The following is a 22,376-nucleotide window of genomic DNA, read 5'->3' as shown; positions in this document are numbered from 1 at the left end:
TATGCTGTGCTATACTGTGCTATGCTGTGTGCTGCTTTGCTATGCTTTGCTATGCTTTGTTTGTATTTGCTTTGTTATTATTTGATGTAATGTGTTAAAGTTTGCTTTGCTTTGATAAGATATGATGTGATATGTTATGCTATGATGTCCTATTTAATTTAATAGAATGTTATGATATGATATGTATTGATATGGTTAGCTTTGCTATGCTATGTTTCGGTAACGGTTTAATATGCTTTGTTTTAACTAACTATGTCATGCTCTGCAATTATATGTTAAGCTATGCTATGCAATACTATCAATCAAAAAATCGTACTCTAAAATCGTTTGTTGGTTGGATAATGATAAATATAATCCAATCTTAATAGTAAACTATTCAAACAAGTAACTCAAATATATAAATTGCCCGTGCAAAAAGGTAGGATTCATTATGTTTTGTTTAACAAAAGTACTATTCGTAAATAGTTTATTTAAATATGCAATTCAACTTACTATTTATATATACTTAGCAAATTACCTGAAACATTTAGATGGGTTTTCGTTAGTTGACCATAATACAATCAAATACTTGATTGATCAAAGCACGACATTAACAGAGGTTAACGGAATTGTTTATTTTTGATTATATTATAATATAACAACTAGTAACCCAAACTGTGTAATGTCTATAACGGCATTTGATTGTATTGATTTGACAGTCATAATGTCTGTGAAAAAGGTCATTGTGTATACATTAATACAAACAAGCAGACGAATTCTAACATGCTTACGACTTCTTTGATTTCATCTTAACATTGGCAATAGTGTATCATATGTCAGTATATATTGAATATAAGTAATCAGTTCATATGATTTTGTTCAATGTATGTGTTGCTAAGCCTTTTATGGTTGGTCATGAAATTTAAGAATTATTTTGCATAATCAAATGAGATATCTTCAGCTCATTGTCAAGGCATTGTTTCTGTCATTGTCTCGGGAACCAACGGAACCATGTGTTACCACTAATGACGTAATATTTCAAAATCAGATAACGCTAAAGCATCAACAGTTGTTCAGTTGATCTCAGATAACGCTAAAGCATCAACCGTTGCTCAGTTGATCATAGTTAGAAATTTTGCAAGAAGCGAACATCATAAATCATCGGTAAATTAGCCGTTTTCTGAGGAAACTAACGTCAGAAGTTGGGTAGATACATTAAATTAACAAACTCCATTTTAGAACATTAGCGTCCATGCACTTTCATATATTGAAGGAACCGGAGTATTTTTATAGCGGATCGTGAATACATATTATTAGCTTGAAACGATTAATTGTATGGTTAATTGTTATTTGATGCACATTTTTTTTTATGAAAAAAGTCCATAAAATGTCAAAGAAAAGCTATGAGGAATATCTAGACTTAAAAAGATTTATGTGTATGGCTTTTGGAAAACAGAGGTGGTAAATTTGCGCGTGCTTATAACAATGTTTATGAATGGTTCATTAAATGTTGAATACAGTTATTTTCCCATGAATCATAATTATTGAATAACTTGTACGGTGTATTTACATGGATGTACCTTATGCTATAATATTTACACTATTCAATCACTTATAGACACTGAAACACGCAATTGGATAAATGCCAAAATTATGAAAATGTCCAATTAGAAACACATTAAGTATACTATAATACCAAACCAACGCACGTAAGCACAATGTATTTTATTTTCAAAATTTTAAGAAAAAAATTATGTGTGAGTTATGCATTTAATGAACTGTACACATGAACCCGAGTAAAGTAGTCTTGCTGATCTAAATATAATTCATGGATTGAAGCATAATTCCGTAAACATTCCTCGCCTGAAGATTGAATCGAATGGTAAATCATAGTAAAATAAAATAAAACACGGATATCTAACGATATATGCTATGCAAAACAGTTGGCATTGATAACGGTGTAACGAATGAAATTTAATGACTACATATGACACTAATTTGATTATTCTGTCTGATCTGAATACAATTTTTGTATTGAAGCATCATTTCATAAGACAGTATTGCGTATAGCTTAAACCGACTTTTTGCTATTGCAACCCATGTGACATGTAGCAAATGTCTTGCACGCACAATACGTACCTTTAATTATACATTTTCTTGTTTTGAAATGTTATCTCAAAACATATTCCGTTTTAAATAACTGCACAAATATGATTATGAGAGATACTATGTCTGATTAGGAGGTATATGTAGTGAGCGTCCGCTAACAACAGGAAATCAAAAAGTGATTGTTGAATAGTTCACATGGTGTTCAAGATTGATAATTGGGTTCCGGATTTAATCCCCACACTTAGGGACCTTACTGAATACTTTCTCTTTAGACAGCGATTGCTTATTTAACATCGGAAACGGTTTCGATTGTGTCTAACTAAGATTGATGCGTTTTCGAGGCAGTTTATTTGGAAACACATATCACAAGTAAATATATAGTACAATAAGGCGAGTAATTCTTATCGTACGCTGATAACAATTATTCTGAATTAATAGCGATGCAAGTGTTCCATTAGTCCTATAGTTAGAATGAAGGTTTCTAGAGCACATCTAACTTGCCAACGCTAAACTGTCTTTCCTTCTACGTATTGCTATAACGTCACTGTGAGTCATTGCTGTTTATGTGCGTGTTGACTATAGGTGTATACTGTAAGAATGAATTATGAGAATAGGCGAATGGCGATGCCAATGTGGGTCATATTGATTGAAGGCGTACGTCATGCATACAATGCAATTCATATTCACATCTATACGGATAAGCCGACAGACGACGCATTGTACAGCCAACATAACACGCATTACTTTGCATGACCTCCAAATGATGCCTTTGTGTAAAGTGTGACATAGTCAGTGCATGACCTTATTTTACTAAATAATGAATTACTATTTAAGCGTTCCACGTAATTACCACTTATTCCATAAAATAACAATATTTATACGTATTATAATAGTTTTAATGACTAATAATATATTATTGTCTTAATATTGTTGTTGTTATTATTCGTATTGTTAACATTGTTGTTATTATTATTAGTAGAAGTAGTAGTAGACTGTAGAAGTAGGAGTAGAAGTAGTAGTTGTAGTAGTAGTATTAGTGGTAGTAGTAGTAGTAGTAGTAGAAGTTGTAGTAGTTGTGGTAGTAGTAGTATTAGCAGTAATCGTAGTAGAAGTAGTAGTACTATTATTTCTATTGCAATTATTATTACGATTATAACTAAAATGCTTTTGTTTTTAAGTATTATTATTATTTAAATAACATTATTTTTTATTCATTCATTCAATTATTACAAACAATGCTGATCGAACTCATGCTTTTTGATAACGTTATGTGCATTTTTGAAAATCCACCGCTGCATTTATCTCCAAAGCAAAGAAACGCAGAATATGTTGAATGGACGTTGCAATTGGTAACAACTAGCATGCTTCTCATTGATTTTTACACGTTTACCTGTTTGACTGTATTTAATTAGCGTTGTTTAATTATAAAGAACTGCCGACTGTGTATGCATAGTATATCCGATACTCCGTCTAATAATTATTCAAGACTGCCGATACGTCTATAATAGTCATTAGATTCCTTCGATTATTAACATGCGAATAATACAATGTACATAAACATAACTAAAGAAACGTGCATCTTGCTTTGTATACTCATGTATGGGCTCAAATGCATTCAAAACGACATCATATTCGCTTAAAATTTATTTAACACGTCTAATGTACATGCATTTGTTTGTTTATTACATTTATTTAAGCCGTAACCCACATGCAAGACATACTCAATGCTTATACTGCGAATGCATGAATCAATATTTATATCACTGGAAGTGTACTTAGTGCTGATATGAATGCTTCATTAATGATCTTAATGTCCTTAGTCTAGCCAATCCAATCCATATATCGTTTGCTTAGTGTACGACATTTGCTGTATACCCATGTTATATACGTCTTGAACTGAATAGCATGCATATACTTATGGTATGCTGTGAAAGAGTTTCTACTAGCATAAAGATGTTATATGCATCATATGTGTATCTAATTGTTAGTGGTATATAATGCAGCCAAGTTAAAAACACATATTCAATAGGCTGCACAGTTATTAATTTAGAATATAAAAGTTACCTGTTTTTGTAGTAACCTTTTAGGAAATTCTGCCATTTAAACATTAAACTGTCATGAGAGTTGGGCTTCAAGAAGACGCGCACTTTGCAAAAGTACTATTTATTAACAACATATAAGTGTACAAATGCAATCACATTCACCATCTTGAGGCGATCACAACATAATAATCAGATTAATCATGATAATATATCACGTTGAAGTCATTTAATGATACTTTGTCAGAATTCTAACGAAGTAAATGTGTATTTACATACAAACATATCTCTTGGTGCGTTACTTAGTAATACTAAACCTCTAAACGTCATTATAGTTTATCGTCAACATTGTGTATATTATACATAACCGTTAACTCTTATGCAGATGTCATTATCGTCCTATTAAGGGACGTAGTTAGCTGTGTTCTTTCCATGTCTTTAAACGACGTTTTCTTGTTAAAATACATTTGAAGAAATTTGGTGCGGAATTGTGTACTCATGATGCAGTAAAGTAAGAAATTAATGGCGTTGTTGATGAGGGTAATAGTATCCATAAGGTCCCCGAGGGGTAAGTATACTCTGTAGTAGAAGTCAGGCACAGTGGCGCTGATAAGTATCAGCATTCCGTGTGGAAACTCTGTGAGAAGAAACAGTATAATCACAACCAATAACATTCGTGTCGTTTTGGCCTGCCGAGTTTCTCTCCTGAAATTCGTAGACGTCACTGACAACCGTCGTCTCCGTTCCCTACCACGCACATTTAAGCTTATTAACAAACTTCCACTAAACACAGTCATAAGTATGCACGGAATAAGTTTTGTGACTATTGAATATGTTAGAACATTCACAATCACTATCGGACGAGTGGCATTCGTGCCAAGTTTAATATCTTCCATTATGTATAAAGTGTTATTGTTTTCATCTTTTTGTTCGACGATCTTATTCGTCATGTAATTAGGAATAAGAATTAACGAAGATCCAAGATACACTACTGCAATAACCTTTTGAATTGTACTATACAACCGACGCTTTGCCACGGTCCCTTTCTCGGTTGACCGCAGTTGCACATATCGAAAGACAGCTAAGGAGACGCCGAGCCAATTAGATATAGTATGTGTGGTGGCTACAAAATTTATAAGAAACAACATATACATCACCCAAGAAAATGTCAACTTCTCGGGCGAGGAGTCGGATGGATCAAAGACACAGTAAAAATGAATCACAAACGGCACATACGGCATCATTGTCAACAAATCCGCAACTGCCAGCCAGCACAAAAGTGCGTTCGTAGGATTTCGCATGTCTTTTCGAGAAAGAACGGTGATGTTTATAATGTTCGTAGGAATGCCAAACAGACATACGATGAGGCTCGAGTACCCGTGAATTGACGTAAACCATCCGCCAAACGTTTCCACTGGGTTCTGAGTAACGTCACATGTATACCCTTCTGTTACGTTGTTTGCCATGACTTCGGATTGGAACATATTGTCATCGGCAAAAGACATTCTTCCTAAAACACAAACACATATAAATTTAAAACCATATGAATTAGGTGCGAAAGTCTTCATTGCATGCTAATAGTATGAACCTTATCGAAGTCGTCTCAATAAACGATCAGTTGGGCAGGATACGTGCAAAATCGTGCGTTAGTCGTAAAGTAAGTTATTATGAATAGTAAAGGTATGGAAACAAATGCCTAATTGTCATTGTTTTTTCTATTTATCGATTGCGTCATTTCCTGATGATCACTTTATCCGATACCAATTGTCAATACTATCATACGTCTACAAGCAATAATGTGCTGATGCACTGCAGATTTGAATTATTTTATGTTCACGAGCATCGGCGTGTATATCAGTCAATCTGATCTTATTGCATACTGGTTTAGTTCAGTAACTGAAGGTAAAGGTAACAACTGAGGTACTAACACTTGCGAATATGTACGTATTAATAAGCATAGTTAGTTCGAAGCGCTTATTAGCCAAATTCAATATATTTACATATTCAATTTATTTGTGTGTTCTTCATATTAATCAGCATTTTTGACAGGTAAAGTAATGTTGACACGAAACATATGTTCAGATAACATATATATCTTACTATTAATCAGCGAGTAATGTCGAGTCTGTTTGCTGCGTATTTTTTATAATTTCCATGTGTTGTCAAATTGATGAATTTATTGACTATAAATCAATGCCGAATACAAGGTGAATGACCCTGAATCAATGATAATGGGGTTTTAATGGGACATTAAACTGCGTTTTCCCTGTGAAATGATGGCACACTCTGTTATGCAGCGGGCAAAACCTTTACAAATGAACGTTCTGATTTTCTTAGACATTATGTAAATAACCATTGTTTCTAAACTTGTACACATGCTTCATGTTACACATTTTTATGTTAGTAGAACATTATACAATATATGTGCATACACACGAGAGCGTAGAATATTTCAAATTCCAAACCGATTAAATCGAAATACATTTCTAAATGCATTCTTTGTTTTCGTCTGGTCATAGATTAGAACCTTTTTTCTCAATGTTTTATCATAATAAACAAAACAGCTGAATGTAGCGTTTGATTCCATCTCACTATTGAAAACATATCATATTTCATGATACCATCATCTTAAGTAAAACATACGTTTAAACTGATAATAAACGGGGTAGAATATATAATGACATTAAATATACGGTTTATTGTCAAAATGAGTGTGTTAATGTGTGTACTACCATTAACAGTTTATCTGTAAAACAATATATAATTTAATTTACAACGTTTTTGTAAAATAATTAAGCGATAGACGATCAAACAATAAGAAGGATGAGGTGTTGATTATTTGATAAAATGACCCATTTATCATGCAATTAACACATTGCTATATCAAATCAATAAATCTCAGAAAGCTAATCGCATTGACGTATACACAACAATTGTATTCGTATAGGTAATAAATGTAAGCATAAATTCCGTACTTATGTTACCTCAATGCAGCACTTGTCTGCAACTGTGTAACTGATATGTTCACTTTATGTCAATAGCTTATGTTAGAAACAATTAAATGCTGACCATTTGCGTGATGTTGTAGGGAACTACTGAACAGATCACTGCGTTAAATGCAAGATGTATTTCATATAAGACCTCAAATACCCATGTCAATGAGATAACGCAAAACAGGATAAATATTGTCCACGCTCTAAAATATGGGATATCAAAGGGGTCGAAACTTTAACTTCTGCTAGAGCAGAAACAAATGCTGCTCGACCAGCATTAAAATGCTGCTCGAGCAGCAAATTTGCTGCTCTACCAGCATTTTTTCTGCTCAAGCAGAAAAATCCTGCAAGACCAGCATTTATTTTTAGATTATGGCATTAGCCAATCAGAACTCTTGTTATATTTGCCATTTGCTGCGAAACTGGTTTGTTTGCAAAAAATGGCTGCCGCCATGATGGTGCCATTTTCACATCCTCTGCAAGTTTATGTGACGACCTGTTTATAGTTTAACATTGACACGCGGTAAGTGCTTTACATTTAGGCTGCAAACTAGTCGATCAAAAAATTGTTGCCATTCGCTAAATAAGAAAATCGATCATAAATGTCTAACGGCTGTTAAAACTTTTGCGAAAATCATTACGATGACTGATAAGAATGGCTCAATGGATGCGCAAGTGTAGTTTCTCTGTTTCTATCGATTTACTTACTTAATGATTCTTAATAATTGCTTCCGACACAGATGCCGATTGCCTGTGATTGTGCCTTTCTGGTTAACATTGTTTAAGTTTCTCGTTCTCCCCATATATCTATATCTGCTGTCCTAACTTTGACAATTATCCAAAATATCATGTCTGTTAAACAGTTCACAGTGCCCCAGACAAGCTGCGTATCTGCGTCTTTCACCCTATTAAAATGTTCAAAAATGCAAAGAAATTCAATATCATGCGTATTGAAAACGCAACCAATTTGACTTTTACGCAAATTCGTCAAATTTACGATACAAAAGCTTCGATCAAAAATGCTTTGCTCATTTTAGGTATTTTCTCTTTGGAATTATTATCGTAACGCGGTGACGCTTACATTCAGCAAGCTCAGCAAACGGTCATAGTTATTCGAACGCTATGCGTTTTCAATCTGACTTAATTCGTCGCTCATTGTGCATGTATTTGTAAAGCGTCTGTACTTTCAGTTTCTATTACGATGCGAGATAAAAATAGCTAAGAGAGGTCGAAAGACGTCCGAGATTGTTGCGCCAAAATATCAGCCGATCACAAACTTTTTCGAATCAAGAAAGCAAGAGCCAATAAGTGCCGAATCATTCGTCTTATCGATTTTGTTAGAAACTGGGTATACAGCAGTTGAGTTGACATCCAAAAAACATGATGGAAAGTCTGTGACTGAACAAACCTTAAGTTCTGGGATGTTATTTTCAGTTCTGAACTGCAAAAAAATTGCATAATAATTACACTGGTGGCACTATAATGAGTTACCATTCATCTGTCCTTCCATTTTAATGTCCCTAAAGCAGACTTCCCCAAACTTTGCAGAAAGAGTTTAGGCATTGTATTACACACTCATTTTAACCATTGAATGCTATTGTACAACATGTCTTGTCGGAAATAATTTCGATAAAAAATATCTGTAGGAAATAATTTTTCCATTGCGAATCGTTTGTTTCTTTTTATCTGTATTCTGAAATGCCCCTCTTAAGAATGATGTCATTTATAGCTGGTTTAGAATTAAGGATGATGAACAGCATTTGTCATGTCATTTACTGTACTTCTTAACCTACATGTATTTGAATATTCAGTCCCCATATAACTACGCCCATATGTTGTGGACATTTTCATACAAGAATACAAACAGGAATATGTATTGGAGTTTGCTGTTTAAATTTACAGTCAATCGGCGGGTAACAGGTTTGTTTTTAACCAAATGTGAGGAACTAAACGCAATTTGCAGGGAAAACAATATATCCCTTTATACCACTTAAGTTTATTTATTTGCATCACAGGAGCTCTGGTGTTGTGAGGTTGAGGAAACTAGTGTTGAATCTAAAACATTTAACATCATGGACTTAAAAGTGAGAAGCCAAGTCAGACACCGCAAAATGTAAAATAATCTGTCAGATGTTTGGTCTGGCAGGCTTGGAAATTCTGTCAGACTGAAGGATAATTTCTGGATTCCACTTATAAGCATACCTGATAATAACATATTTCTGTTATGAGCATATAGAATGTCAAAGCACAGATTATTTCCTTTAAATTTTAATGTATTTTTCTTCTATTAATAGCATAATTTTTAACCCCAATATTTAGAATTCACTTAAAGTCTTTATAGCATAGAAAATGCTCAGAATGCCAAGAAAATATGCTTTAAATCTGCTAAAATATGCTCAAATGCAAATGCAAATACATTAGAATACAATTCCATTTGATAAATAGTTATCTGAAACTTCAATCATATACAATGTTGCATTTAAATTTTACTTTGACTATCAATTATTAACATATTTGACTTCCTGTATGCCCCCAGTTGCTATATTTATGCTAAAATGTGTGTTCCTGTTAATAGCATATTCCTGTTATTAGCATAATTTTTGCTGACATGGTATGCTAAGAACAGGAATCCACTGTAGCAACATATTAATCAGGAATTATGATTTGAATCCGTGAACTAATATTTTTAATGGTGAAAGAAAATCTCCATGGCGCGTTTTCAAAAATTCCTCATCAAGCTCGGTAAAAGAACACACAGAATAGAAAATGTATTACAGCGTCAACTTCCGGGTAAAAATATTTGATTTTTTTATATTCCGTAAAGACAAAAGCCGCATTATATCATATGGGTGATTTAAAAAAATAATGAAGCCTCAATAAAACATGCATTTATTTTCTTACCATTAAGCATGTTTGAGTTCTTTTTCAATCTTACAGAAGTGTTTCCATGTGATTAACTTAAATGTGAAAAATCTTCCCAATAACTTGCTTCATTCACAAAATATATTGAAAAATATCCTTAAAATTGCCCCAAGTGTACTGGTTTTGCGTGACATTTTTTGTAAAATGCAATTTTCAATTATATACTTCAATAAAACGTTCAGAAATATTAGGTATTGCCATCATTTAATGAATATAAAAATGCATATGCTTCAAGAAAAATAGAACAATGATTCTTACTTAGGTTGATATCTCTTGTAGCAAGTGTTCAAAGCAATGATGTTCTTGTTAATTTTGTGCCACTATTTTCAACTCTCTTCGCATATTAAGAGATGGCATCATAAAGTGCTTCAATATTAATAGGCAAATAGTGTCATTTTAACCTGTCACATGTTTTTTCTACACATTTGTACAGGTATTTAAACAATTATTTGTTCATTTAAATTTTGAACAGCTGAATACTAAATGTGGTCAGAATTTGTCCCTGTCCCAAGTGGACATTTTGCAAGAAAGTTATTTTAAATTCTTCATAAGATAGAATTTCCAAGGTTTTACATCATTTTCTTCAAACCATTTATGCTTATCACAAGATGTACTGAAAATTTGATGCCAAAACCTTGTGAACTTTATTTGCAAGACAAATATCGTATTGTCCCAAGTGTACGAAATTTTTATCATGTTTGAGTGACAGGTGATAGCTTTTAAAAAATAAACAAAGGCACTTATTTTCTGGAAAAAAGTTCACAGAAGGGTGTAATCTCCAAGAGAAAAAAGGTGGTTTCTTCACTCTGGGGGTGGAATACTCTTATTATATGGGTATGTCTCCGTATTTTGTCTTCAGAAGAAAAATATAAGCATATAAATGATTATGTGTAGGAAGTATATTTGACTTTACCATAACATTATTACAAAAATACATATCCTCTTCTCAATTTAATGTCAATTTTAATCAGAATGTTTCTCCAATAAACTTCAATGTTAGCCTGAAGTTGGTTATTAAATGTTGTACATGTACACTTGGGACACAAAATGAACGTTTTTCTTATAAACCTCCAGAAAGTGAAAACAAACTTACATAATAGAAGAACTAATGATTAAATTTCTATTTAATAAAGCATTCAAAAGCAACTGAAAAAAGCCAAAATAAAAGTTGAACATGGTCAAATGTCAAATATAATGGATGACAAAGTCTTTCAGACACTTATAATTAAACCACGCAGGCTGTCACCCTTGTGGTACAATTCCTACACATCTAAACTCAAAACCATTTTAAAACCATCGATAAACAACGGTACAGCACTTATTATCATTTCATTATTGTAATGACACCTTACCAAAATATATAGATTTTTACCACCAAAATATTTGTTGCAGCCAGTTCATGTGTCAACGAGCGCAAATTGTGAAAGATGGCTTGGAAAAATGGGAGTTCAAAGCGCCACCTTGCAACAAACAGCACGATGGAAACAGCTGTGGAGTGTTTGCATTGATGGTAATAAATTAGCTTTATATGATTAGTAAATATAAAATATATTTTTATACCCACATTACCATTGGTAATGGGGGCTATATGGGAGTCGCTTTGTCGGTCTGTCGGTCTGTCCCGAAATTTCATCCTATCTTCACCAAACTTGGTCACATGTTGTATCTTGATGATGTATAGGCCAAGTTTGAATATGGGTCATGCCGGGTTAAAAACTAGGTCACGGGGTCATTTAGTGTGTTTTTAACCGAAAGTTTGTCTGGACCATGACTATGTCATTTATCGTTAGATTTTAAAATTACTTGGTACATTTGTTCACCATTATGGGACGGTGTGTCGCGTGAAAAAAAAGAGCGTCGATATCTCCAAGGTCAAGGTCACACTTGGAGTGCAAGGGTCAAAAGCTTGTCCGGGCCATAACTTCATCTTTTATTGTGAGATTTTAAAATCATTTTGCAAATTTGTTCACCATCATGGGACGGTGTGTTGCGCGAAAGAATTACTTCAATATATCGAAGGTCAAGGTCACACTTTTAGTTCAAAGGTAAAAAATGGCCATAAATGAGCTTGTCCGGGCCATAACTATGTTGTTCATTGTGATCTTTAAAAATCATTTGGCACATTTGTTCATCATTATTGGACGGTGTGTCGCGCGAACGAATTACGTCGATATCTGCAACGTCAAGGTCACACTGTGAGTTCAAAGGTCAAAAACGGCCATAAATGATCTTGTCCGAGCCATGACTATGTCATTTATTGTGAGATTTTAAAAATACCTGGTACATTTGTTCACAGTCATTGGACGATGTGTCATGCGAAAGAATAATGTCGATAAATCCAAGGTCTATGTCACACTTGGAGTTCAAAAGTAAAAAAATGGCCATAAATTTGGACGGCATGTCATGCGAAAGAATTCAAGAGATCAAAGGTCAAAATGGCCATTAATGATAATGGCATTATAATTCTTAAAAATCGCCATAAATTTGATTCTCTTGTTTTGTGAAGACAGCATGCAAAATAGTCTGTGTCAATGCGGCACGTGGGGGTATACGTCACGTCTGTGACAAAGCTCTAGTTTGCTTAGTAAAGATCTGCATTAACTTTTATTCAACAAAATAATGGGAGAATGTAGAATATAATCATCAGACCTTTTTGTTGGTGCATTGGTTTTTAGAGCCTTGCATTTTCTTTTAATTTATAAAGGACATGATATTTTATGTGTAATATCATAACCTGAGTATCAAACTGTGTTATAGAGTCCCACCTTTGTCAAATAACCCTGAAAATTAGGTTAAACAAGAAGATTACTCATATTTTAATTTATTAATGTGTCATATAATGAACAAAAAGCATTCTCTTTGCTCCATTATATTATTTTGTATAAAAAGTTGTTTTTCAGTGTCTAAATGTGATTGTATATTTATGATGCATAAAACATGAATACCTTTTACTGTCAAACTATCGTTCTTGCAATTGTATTTTCAGAAATAGTATTTTTTGTGAACACTTAATCTAGTGAATATATGCTTTTCTTATTGCAAACAAATGTTGTTGTTTTTTAAGTCAAGTATGAATGATATTGACTTTATTTCCAGACTGCCGAATGTTTGGTCAGGAAAAAGCATCCCACAATGTTGCGACAGGCCCATGTTTCAGTTTATCGAGACTAGTCGTGGGACGCAGACTTCTGATTCATGGAGTGCGGCAAACATATCTGTGCGACTCGATCACTCAACTGTATAGACCCGCACGGCATTAAAATGAAATATCATGCGACGTTTGCAAACGATGGCTGCATGAGGTATGCGTCTCACAACCTACATCCCAAGATAGCTATGTGTGTGATGCTTGTATTGCACAATATAGTTGATGTATTGAAACCAGGCTTAAAAAAAAACAAGGTCAACTACAATTTAAAATTAAAACTAGAAATGGCGCGGCAGAGGCCGACGCGTATCCCCACGCCGCATGTTCGACCCAGGGGCGCCCTAGGGTTGGTAATGGAGCCAGGCTTTGTTTATTCTGGTGTCGGCGAAAATGTTAAAATCGAAGTCCTTTATACAAGAGTAAAATTCACTTGGATTTAGGTACCCTTATTTCTCCTCCTCATCCTGCTCTCCTAACAAATCTAATACTGAATCAACTTCACTGACGTCCATTATGTACATATCATCCTCATTGGAATGAGATGGCTGAACATGCTCTGTTATAGCCATTCGTTTTTCTTCTGCTTTGGAAAAGTTATGTTTTGAGGTTAAATGGTTGACTAAATAGAAGCGTGTCAGTAATTTTCTATCGCAATCTTGTACACAACAATGAAAATGTTAAATTTCATGTCTGTCTTTGATGTGCCTGTTCAAGAGTCCTTTTTACTTTAAATTGTTTGTCACATTTTTCACACTAGAACATTTTGAAAGATTTTCAGTAATGAAAAGTATGATTGAACAAATTGAAAGTTTCAGCCCTTTTATAGATTCTTGAGGCTCTATTCCATGAGTTTCTCATGCTTTTTATGTTTGACTGCATTCTATCACTTCTCTTAAATACAGGTGTCCCTGTGCACCAATATTTTATAATCCCTTGTATAAACATTAGATGGATGAGCTAAACCATTTCACAGATGAGTAAACACAAATTATTGACTACTAAATAAATCTCTGCGCCACTACTGTGTAACTCTATATATGTTTTCAATACACAAGCTTCGTTGTTGAATAATTCCTTTGTCTGAGGAAAATGCCTGCACTTTTTTTGATTGGGTAGATAACCACTTAATAGATTTCGAAATCTAAACGCGGACCTTAAGTTCAAGGTCAAGGTCACAAAAGGTCCTGTCCAGATACACATGCATACCAAATATGAAAGCAATATCTGAAGGGACACAGTAGGTTTGAGCCTTTTTCGAATCGCGTTCGCAGATTTCGAAACCTAAACGCTGGCCTAAAGTTCAAGGTCAAGGTCACAGGGGTCAAAAATTGTATGAGCATGGTAAGGTGTTGTCTAGATACACATGCATACCAACTATTAAACAAATATCTGAAGGGACACAGTAGTTATGAGCCTTTTTCGAATCGCGGTCGCAGACTTCAAAACCTGAAAACTGGCCCAAAGTTCAAGGGAAGGTCACAGGGATAAAAAAAATTATGCGCATGGAAAGATGTTGTCCAGATACACATGCATACCAAATATGAAAGCAATATCTGAAGGGACACAGTAGTTATGAGCGTTTTTCGAATCACGGTCGCAGATTTCGAAACCTAAACTCTGGCCTAAAGTTCAAGGTCATAGGGGTAATAAATTGTATGCGCATGGATTGGTGTTGTCTAGAAACACATGCATACCAATAATGAAAGCAATATCTGAAGGGATACAGTAGTTATGAGCCTTTTTCGAATCGCGGTCGCAGGAAAATCTCTGACCCGGCCCCACCCTGACCCCCATAACTTTTGGCCCAGGGGTCATATCAAAATTCCGTCGCTGTCACCGTCGCATATATGCTCATAGCTACCATGTGTGTAAGTTTCAAGGTTCTAGTGCTGATAGTGTAGGATAAAATAGTGTCCAGGACGGACAGATAGACAGACGGCGGAGATAACCACAATATCCCCATGCTTTTAAAAAGGCGTGGGGATAAAAAAGGTAAAGATGAGCTCTAAATTTTTGTGTGTTCATGGTTTCCCTGCATAAATAGTTTGAAATTGAAATTGCATATTTATTTAAATTTAAGAACAACAAATTAAATGTTGAAAATGGTTCATGATATTTCTTTGTATATTGTTAAATCACTCATTTTAGGGTAATTATAATTTTTTGTTTAAAAAGGCAATCTTACTCAACATCTGCGGATTTTAGGTGATATTGATACTGCTTGTAAGGTGATGCCATGTTTTATACAGTTAACTTGAATGAACCGATAGTTTTCATTGCTTTGTAACTGAAATAATGAATTTTTTACCACCTTCCTGTTACTTTTAATTTAGTGTTTTGTGGAAAATGAGATTTTCATGTTAAAAAGTATGCATTATTCAAGATAGATTATATCAAAGACAACTGTTGATACCTGCACATTGATAATATTTCATTCCTTATGTGTGTTATTTCCTATCCTTTACATGAATAAGTAATCATGTAAGAAACAATTTTTTTGCAGCTGGTTGTTACTGCATGTGTAATTTCTATTCAAAATGATGGTTTTAATAACATGTGATTCAATAAGAAATGCATTTCTTAACTGTAGCATTTTTTAATTTATATATGAATCATATTTACTATATGTGCTCATGCATACATGTTGCTTATTGTTGATGTCTTTATAAACCAAGAGTATATTATCAATATGTGTTGTTGCTCGAACATATGTTTTTGTAGCAGGAAGTGCTTTGGGCTCGATTAATCTGAGAACTTCTGTGCCTTTTGGTTCTGAAAACAGAAGTAGCCAGTTGGTATTACACATCTCCTAAACAAGTACAGCACAATAAAACTTAAGGTTATATAATCCTAAATTTTTATAACATCTTTATATCCAAACACAAATATTGATGATTGTGGTGCTAAGATTGCAAAACCACCTGTTTGGCAAAAATAATGCAGATGGTTAGATTATGATAAGTGCAAGAAAAAAAGAATAACTCTGGGGACAATAATTGATATGATAATCATTGCTTGCCAGAATCACAATCGACCTAGATATTTATTTATGTAGTGATTTATTTTTCATTGAGTGCCTTAAGATTCCAAAAACATATTGACTTAAAATAAATAATCCCAATGGCGGAAATGACTTATCATTTTATGTTCATGAACCGGTTTTAAAATACTGTGTAGACTTATCTGCTAGGCGGTGAGGACTTTTTGACCACCTGATATACTTCAACTATATTTGCCCTAGTTCAGTAACCGACTAAATATATGCTAACATAACACTGACCACTGATGAGTCTGTTGTGTCTTATATTCTCAATGCTACTTAAAATATTTAGTTTATTTCAACGTTTAGACTAATAATAAGCAAATTCGTTATATTGATATCCCCCGCCAAATACATTTTGATTATTGATGGATGCAGAACTAACAGAAATGTGTATTTGAAGGGTTGTACACTTATCTCACTTATTTAAAAGTTGCAACATAAAACAACAACAATTGGCAATAACTCTTAGTTAAGAAAGTGTAGGGTTATAGACTTTGTGCATGATACCTCTCCTCATTGATATCTTAACATCCATTAAATTTCATCTTTAAATCGTGTATAGTGCTATATGTACTAGGGTTATGTTTCTTGTGCATTGCACTAATTCTCATTGACAATTATACACCCATGTTTCATGTTGAAATCTTGTATTTATAGTTTCTGAGATATAGCCCTGAAAAGTGTCATCATACAAAAACAACAAAGGGCAATAACTCTTATTTAAGAAAGTGAAGGAATATGGTTCTTATGCATGTTTCTATAAATGAGATATAGCCATGAAAAGTTACATCATAAAATAACAATAACAAGAAAGGGCAATAACCGTTATGTAAGAAAGTATACGGTAATGGTGCTCGTGCATTGATAATTATACACTCATGAAGTTTCATGTTAAAATCTTGTATAGTATCTGAGATATAGCCCTAGTTACATCATACAAAAACAACAAAGCGTAATAACTCTTATTTCATAAAGCGAAGGGTTATTATTCGTGTGCATGGCACCTCTCCTCAGCTATATTTATACACCCATAAAGTTTCATGTTGAAAACTTATATTGAGTTTCTGAGATAAAGCCATGACAAGTTTGTGAGTGAATGCACTGACAGACAGACCGACGGTACGTTTAAGTATATTTAGCGTACCCGGGGTACATTAAAGTATACTTAAGAGAACACGGGGTACTTTAAAGCATTACCCGAGCCGAACCGACAATTACTAATCGAGCTTATTGACAGATTAAATAAATGATGAAAGTGGTAACTATGATTGTGTGAAATATAATACAATAGTTTTCCTGAATTGAGTGTACATGTGAATTAGCTAAAATGATGATAAAAACACCGATTGGGATTATACATTTCTGGCACTGAATTTGGTTCATACTCAGTTCTTAACTTTTCTAAGCTGAAATATATATGTATATATATAATCTGAAAATATTTTCTTATATCAATGTTATATCTTTGTATTAAAACACTGCAACACTCATGACTGTACATTAGGCATTACCATATTTCTTTACAGCGTAATGTATGTACATCATCGATATATATAACATTTAAAACGAAAATCGTTTTAAAATTCAAATGTTTGCATGGTGTTAGAACTACTGTTTTGATATCTTTGTGAACAACGTGTTTAGGTTCAACGTCCGAATAAAAGATGTCCGAAAATAACTGCAAGCTGTTAAAACGCGAAATTAAGTTGAAGTGAAACAACAATGCGTTATATATTATTTTTCATCAATTTGACATTTTTCACGGCGACTGATCGGAGCAATCTCACGGGGGTACTGTGAAAATCGTCAGATTTCCGATTTGTGTGACAGATCTCACGATCTGACAATATTCACGCTACACCGGTCTATTCCGTTTCCGTAGAGATAGCTTATGTCGTCCGTTTGTAAGCTTAAATTTGATTGGCTGACGGGTTCAATGGCTTATTCTAAAAATAAATGCTGAGGTTTTTTTCTGCTCGAGACGCATTTAAATGCTGCTCGACCAGTAAATTGCTGCTCGAGCAGCATTTTTTTCTGCTCGAGCAGAAGTTAAAGTTTCGACCCCTTTGGTGCGCCATACTAAAAACCAGTTCATAATGCATGCGCATAAAGTGTCGTCCACATCAGCATGTGCACCACAGGCCAATCAGGACAAAACCGAGCTCATAGAATATATTTTCGCTAACAAACATGAATGTTTCATGATATGAATGGGTTTTTTCTCCATAAAGTCGTATCATTCAAACGCAACGATCAATTTCGGTGAAATGACGATTGAGTTAGAAAATTTTCTATAATTAACCGTGAAAATTAGAACCATTTTTGCCGAGATAAGACAGTAAAATTTCATTATGAAGAAGATGTAAAAATAGATAATTTGACTTAATAGTAATCAGCAACTACCTAAAAAAGCAGAAATCATAGCTGCCCAATTGAATAATATATATAGTAAATCAAACATAAACATAACACTTAAGCTGTAAAGATAGTTGTTGATATTGCACATTTATTTTATTTATAAATTACTTTAAAACGTTATATATATATATATATATATATATATATATATATATATATATATATATATATATATATATTTATATATATATATATATATAATGAAATGTATTTAAACACGTTTTTATGTTTATCTCTAAATTTGACTTAAACGTTCCTGAGACGAGACTAACCCTGTTTTATCTACAAACATTTAACGACCGGACTGTAGTGTGTTTTTGTTTTCAATTTAAATACTACTATGGTCATAGAAAACAGTGTGTGCGTGTGTTTGAGATTTATTTACAGGTCGTCCAGCGTCTTCGCGACTACAAATGTATCGACCATAGAAAACAGTAAATACTGATGCTATTTATATAGTAAGCCTAGTTCGCGCTAAACGACCAGAAATTGCACCTTTTAGCACTCCTCTGTAAAAAAGGGGTTTGATGCATATGCGTTAAGTGCAGTCCCATATTAGCCTGTGTAGTCCGCACAGGCTAATCAGGAACGACAATTTCCGCCTAAACTAGATTTGTACTAAGAAGAGACTTAATGTAAACGAAAAACACCAAAAAAAGCGTAAAGTGTCATCACTGATAAGGCTGTTCGGACTTCACAGGCTAATCTGGGACGACACTTTACGCATCTCCATTAAAACCCTTTTTCACAGAGCAGGGCTCATTTATAAAGTTAACAGCGACGCCGATATTTATTACGTTATTTATTTGATCCCGAATGCATCATCTTAATACTTTTATTAGTGCGAGCGTATTAATATAGAAATGTGTGCGTAACTTGATTAATAGAGTACAGAACTACACGCACACCTACAAAACGCATTCAAATACCATCACTAAGTTATATTTGGCAAAATGAACCATAGATAATTTAAACGAAAGCATCAATGGGCTTATCACTGTCCCAATCAGAGTGTATATGTCAGCGCTAGTTTCTTAAGCAATTACCATACATCGTATTGTGCTTGCATTTGAGAACTACAATAAAACAGCAAAGCGATTTATATTCAGCATAAAGCGGTTTACTAATACAATGGTCACCGAGAGGTAATTAGAAATGTGAATTTACATAACGGCTTACGAATGGAGAAGATTATAAGGCAATTAGCATTCTAAATCTGATTTAATTAACAATGATAAGTATATGATTTAGAATATCCAATAAGTGAGTTTAAAGCAACACTTTTTAAATTTATACGGATCCATATATTTGAAACATATACTCGCACGCATGTTAAATTGTTCAATTGTTTTTGTAGAATTTTTTTTAGTGTTTTTGTCATAGTTCACAAATTTCATGTTTGTGTTTGTAGTACTTTGCGAAACATTACTTTCACTCTCCTATGCATTTCAAGTATTGACAATATCTTTGTTCACACAATCGATGTATTAAAATCAATATACGCGCGTGATATTCGACTTGTTTTTTTTCACGAGAAGATGTATTAATTAAGTTAAACTAATAATTTTATTTTATGTAGTTTTATATATTGATTTTACGCAGACATTGAGTACGGTATTTATAAAATCAACCGCAATCAGCCGTAATGCGTATTCCGTATAAAGTATATTCATATTTAGTGAAATTAACACGATATATTAAAATGTATTGTTTAATTGAATTGTTTTAATAAAAAACACACACAAAACAATTAATCAACGCGTATTTGCAAAGATTTAAAAGGAAACAAAAACTAACCGTGTACACAGACAGACAAAGTCGCGACGTTGCACGCATAGTCTTAGATGAAACTCGAAATGTGTGCAATTTTCTAAAAAATGTGGAAAACCACTCCTGACTTAGCAAAATGTTTAGAATGTTTTCAAACATTGAGTGTCTAGAGGAAGCGATTTATATGGTTTCTTTCCAAACGTCTCCGAGTTCAATTTTAATAAAGGCTTTATTATGTATTTATTTGTTTCTTTGTATTATAACCATTTCAAAATAATCCAAATAGTATATACTCTTAGAAAATAAATGAAATGGACGTTCACAAATCTATAAACCTTAATCTTAAAACTGTATCTTAAATTACTGTTTGCTCTTGACCAGTATGTTCCGAAGTATCTATGGAATATAATACTCATTAATAACGTCGAGGAATTCAGAGTTGGTCAATCAAATAGGTGGTATAATACTATATATTGACAAGACTTGTCGCTTTGGATGAATTCTCGTTTAAGTAATGCGATCACATGATTCAATGATTTCGCAAATAAGCAAGTAATTGGAATGACAGTCACACACGTCCCTTGCCACTAAGTATTTAGTACATTTATAGCAGTCCATGTTTAGATATGATTAATGTCGCTTTATTTTTTTTCCAAGTTTAGGATGATAGTATGTGAACCATTCTATTAACGGTCCGTCACTCTTACATATTGGTAATTATTTGAATTGTTGAAGCATTCAGATAGTGAAATTGTATTTCAGCAGAACAAGCAAAAGTGTGAACTTAGCGATTTCAGAATTAAACATCTTCAAGGTAAAAATAAACGGTATATATTTCATTACATAGTTGTATTACATAACAATTTTTTCTATATATATTATTGAAGCATCTGTGCAATTTTGAATTGAACACCCTAGTTTTGTAACATTACATTTAAGGTATTGTACTAAAACTTCAATTCAAACACAACAAGATATAAGATTATTTCTATACGAATTTAACAATAATGACAACAGGTGAAAGTAATATATATTGGTTCACGGAATTTTTACATCGTAATAAATAATATTTATAGTGTCGCAGCAGGTACATGGCCGTGTAAAGTGTAATATTTTTTCCTTAAATATATTTACCTAGATATTTGTATCCAACTAATTCCAACTAGTAATCCAAATATGTTTCCTCCATATTTAAATAAATACATCGATACGTATCCGGTATTTGCGTTTCTATTGTGTTAAAACGATTCTATCACTCCGTTTAATTCCATACTGCTCGCATTCTTATATCAGAACGCACACTCAGTTTTCCAATAAGAAGCGTGCTACCAGCGAGGTGGCATTATCAGAGACCTTTTCATACCACTGTAGACATTCCCTTTGTTAGAGGACCGCTTCACGCGGTTATTGGTTTTGTTTTGTCTCTCTGAGAAAGGGAACGTAGTTCTGGGTAATTGAAATCCGTGTGATTTCAACGTATGCACGCGTTTAGTGCATTGTTTTATTTTAGACACACCTGAGTATGCTTGCATGCATGTATAAAACCGGACGTTTCATTATTAAACGAAACTTGATGTGTGACGTTCAACAACTAAACATATTCAAATCGATAATGTTTAACAATAATGATGTACCTATTCATACCCGGAATTTGTTTTGCAGACATTAAATTGGCTGCTGTTTATTCATGTTTTAATAACATAACAATGTTAAACCATTGAAAACGGGCAATTAATACATGAAAAAAAATGCAAATACACACATACTAAATATTTCATTTTGCTATTCAGATTTATTGACAATAAAAGTTATATTTAAATAATATGTTGCACGATTAATAACTTGTTAACTATATAAATATAGATATATGTTAACGGGCGTACTTAAATTGACTTTTACAAATAATGAAGTCTTTATATGACCTTGAAACAAAATGTTGTTACCTTGGCACCTTT

At 33.4% G+C, this 22,376-nt stretch overlaps 1 protein-coding gene across 1 annotated transcript; it reads right to left on the bottom strand.

Moving 5' to 3' along the window:
* Window positions 1–4,281: 4,281 nt before the first annotated feature.
* Window positions 4,282–21,754, bottom strand: LOC127850147 (G-protein coupled receptor dmsr-1-like). The gene is made up of 2 exons (XM_052382974.1): window positions 21,556–21,754; window positions 4,282–5,637 (listed from the first exon to the last, which is right to left on the bottom strand). Exon 2 carries the CDS (start codon window positions 5,630–5,632, stop codon window positions 4,505–4,507), a length of 1,128 nt encoding a protein of 375 aa, XP_052238934.1. The 5' UTR covers window positions 5,633–5,637; window positions 21,556–21,754; the 3' UTR covers window positions 4,282–4,504.
* Between the last annotated feature and the right edge of the window lie 622 nt (window positions 21,755–22,376).

Source organism: Dreissena polymorpha, chromosome 11 (assembly GCF_020536995.1).
Source record: "Dreissena polymorpha isolate Duluth1 chromosome 11, UMN_Dpol_1.0, whole genome shotgun sequence".
Classification (NCBI taxonomy): Eukaryota; Metazoa; Mollusca; class Bivalvia; order Myida; family Dreissenidae; genus Dreissena; species Dreissena polymorpha.
The sequence above is the reverse complement of the archived record's forward strand: the minus strand, read 5'-3'. Positions and strand labels throughout refer to the sequence as shown.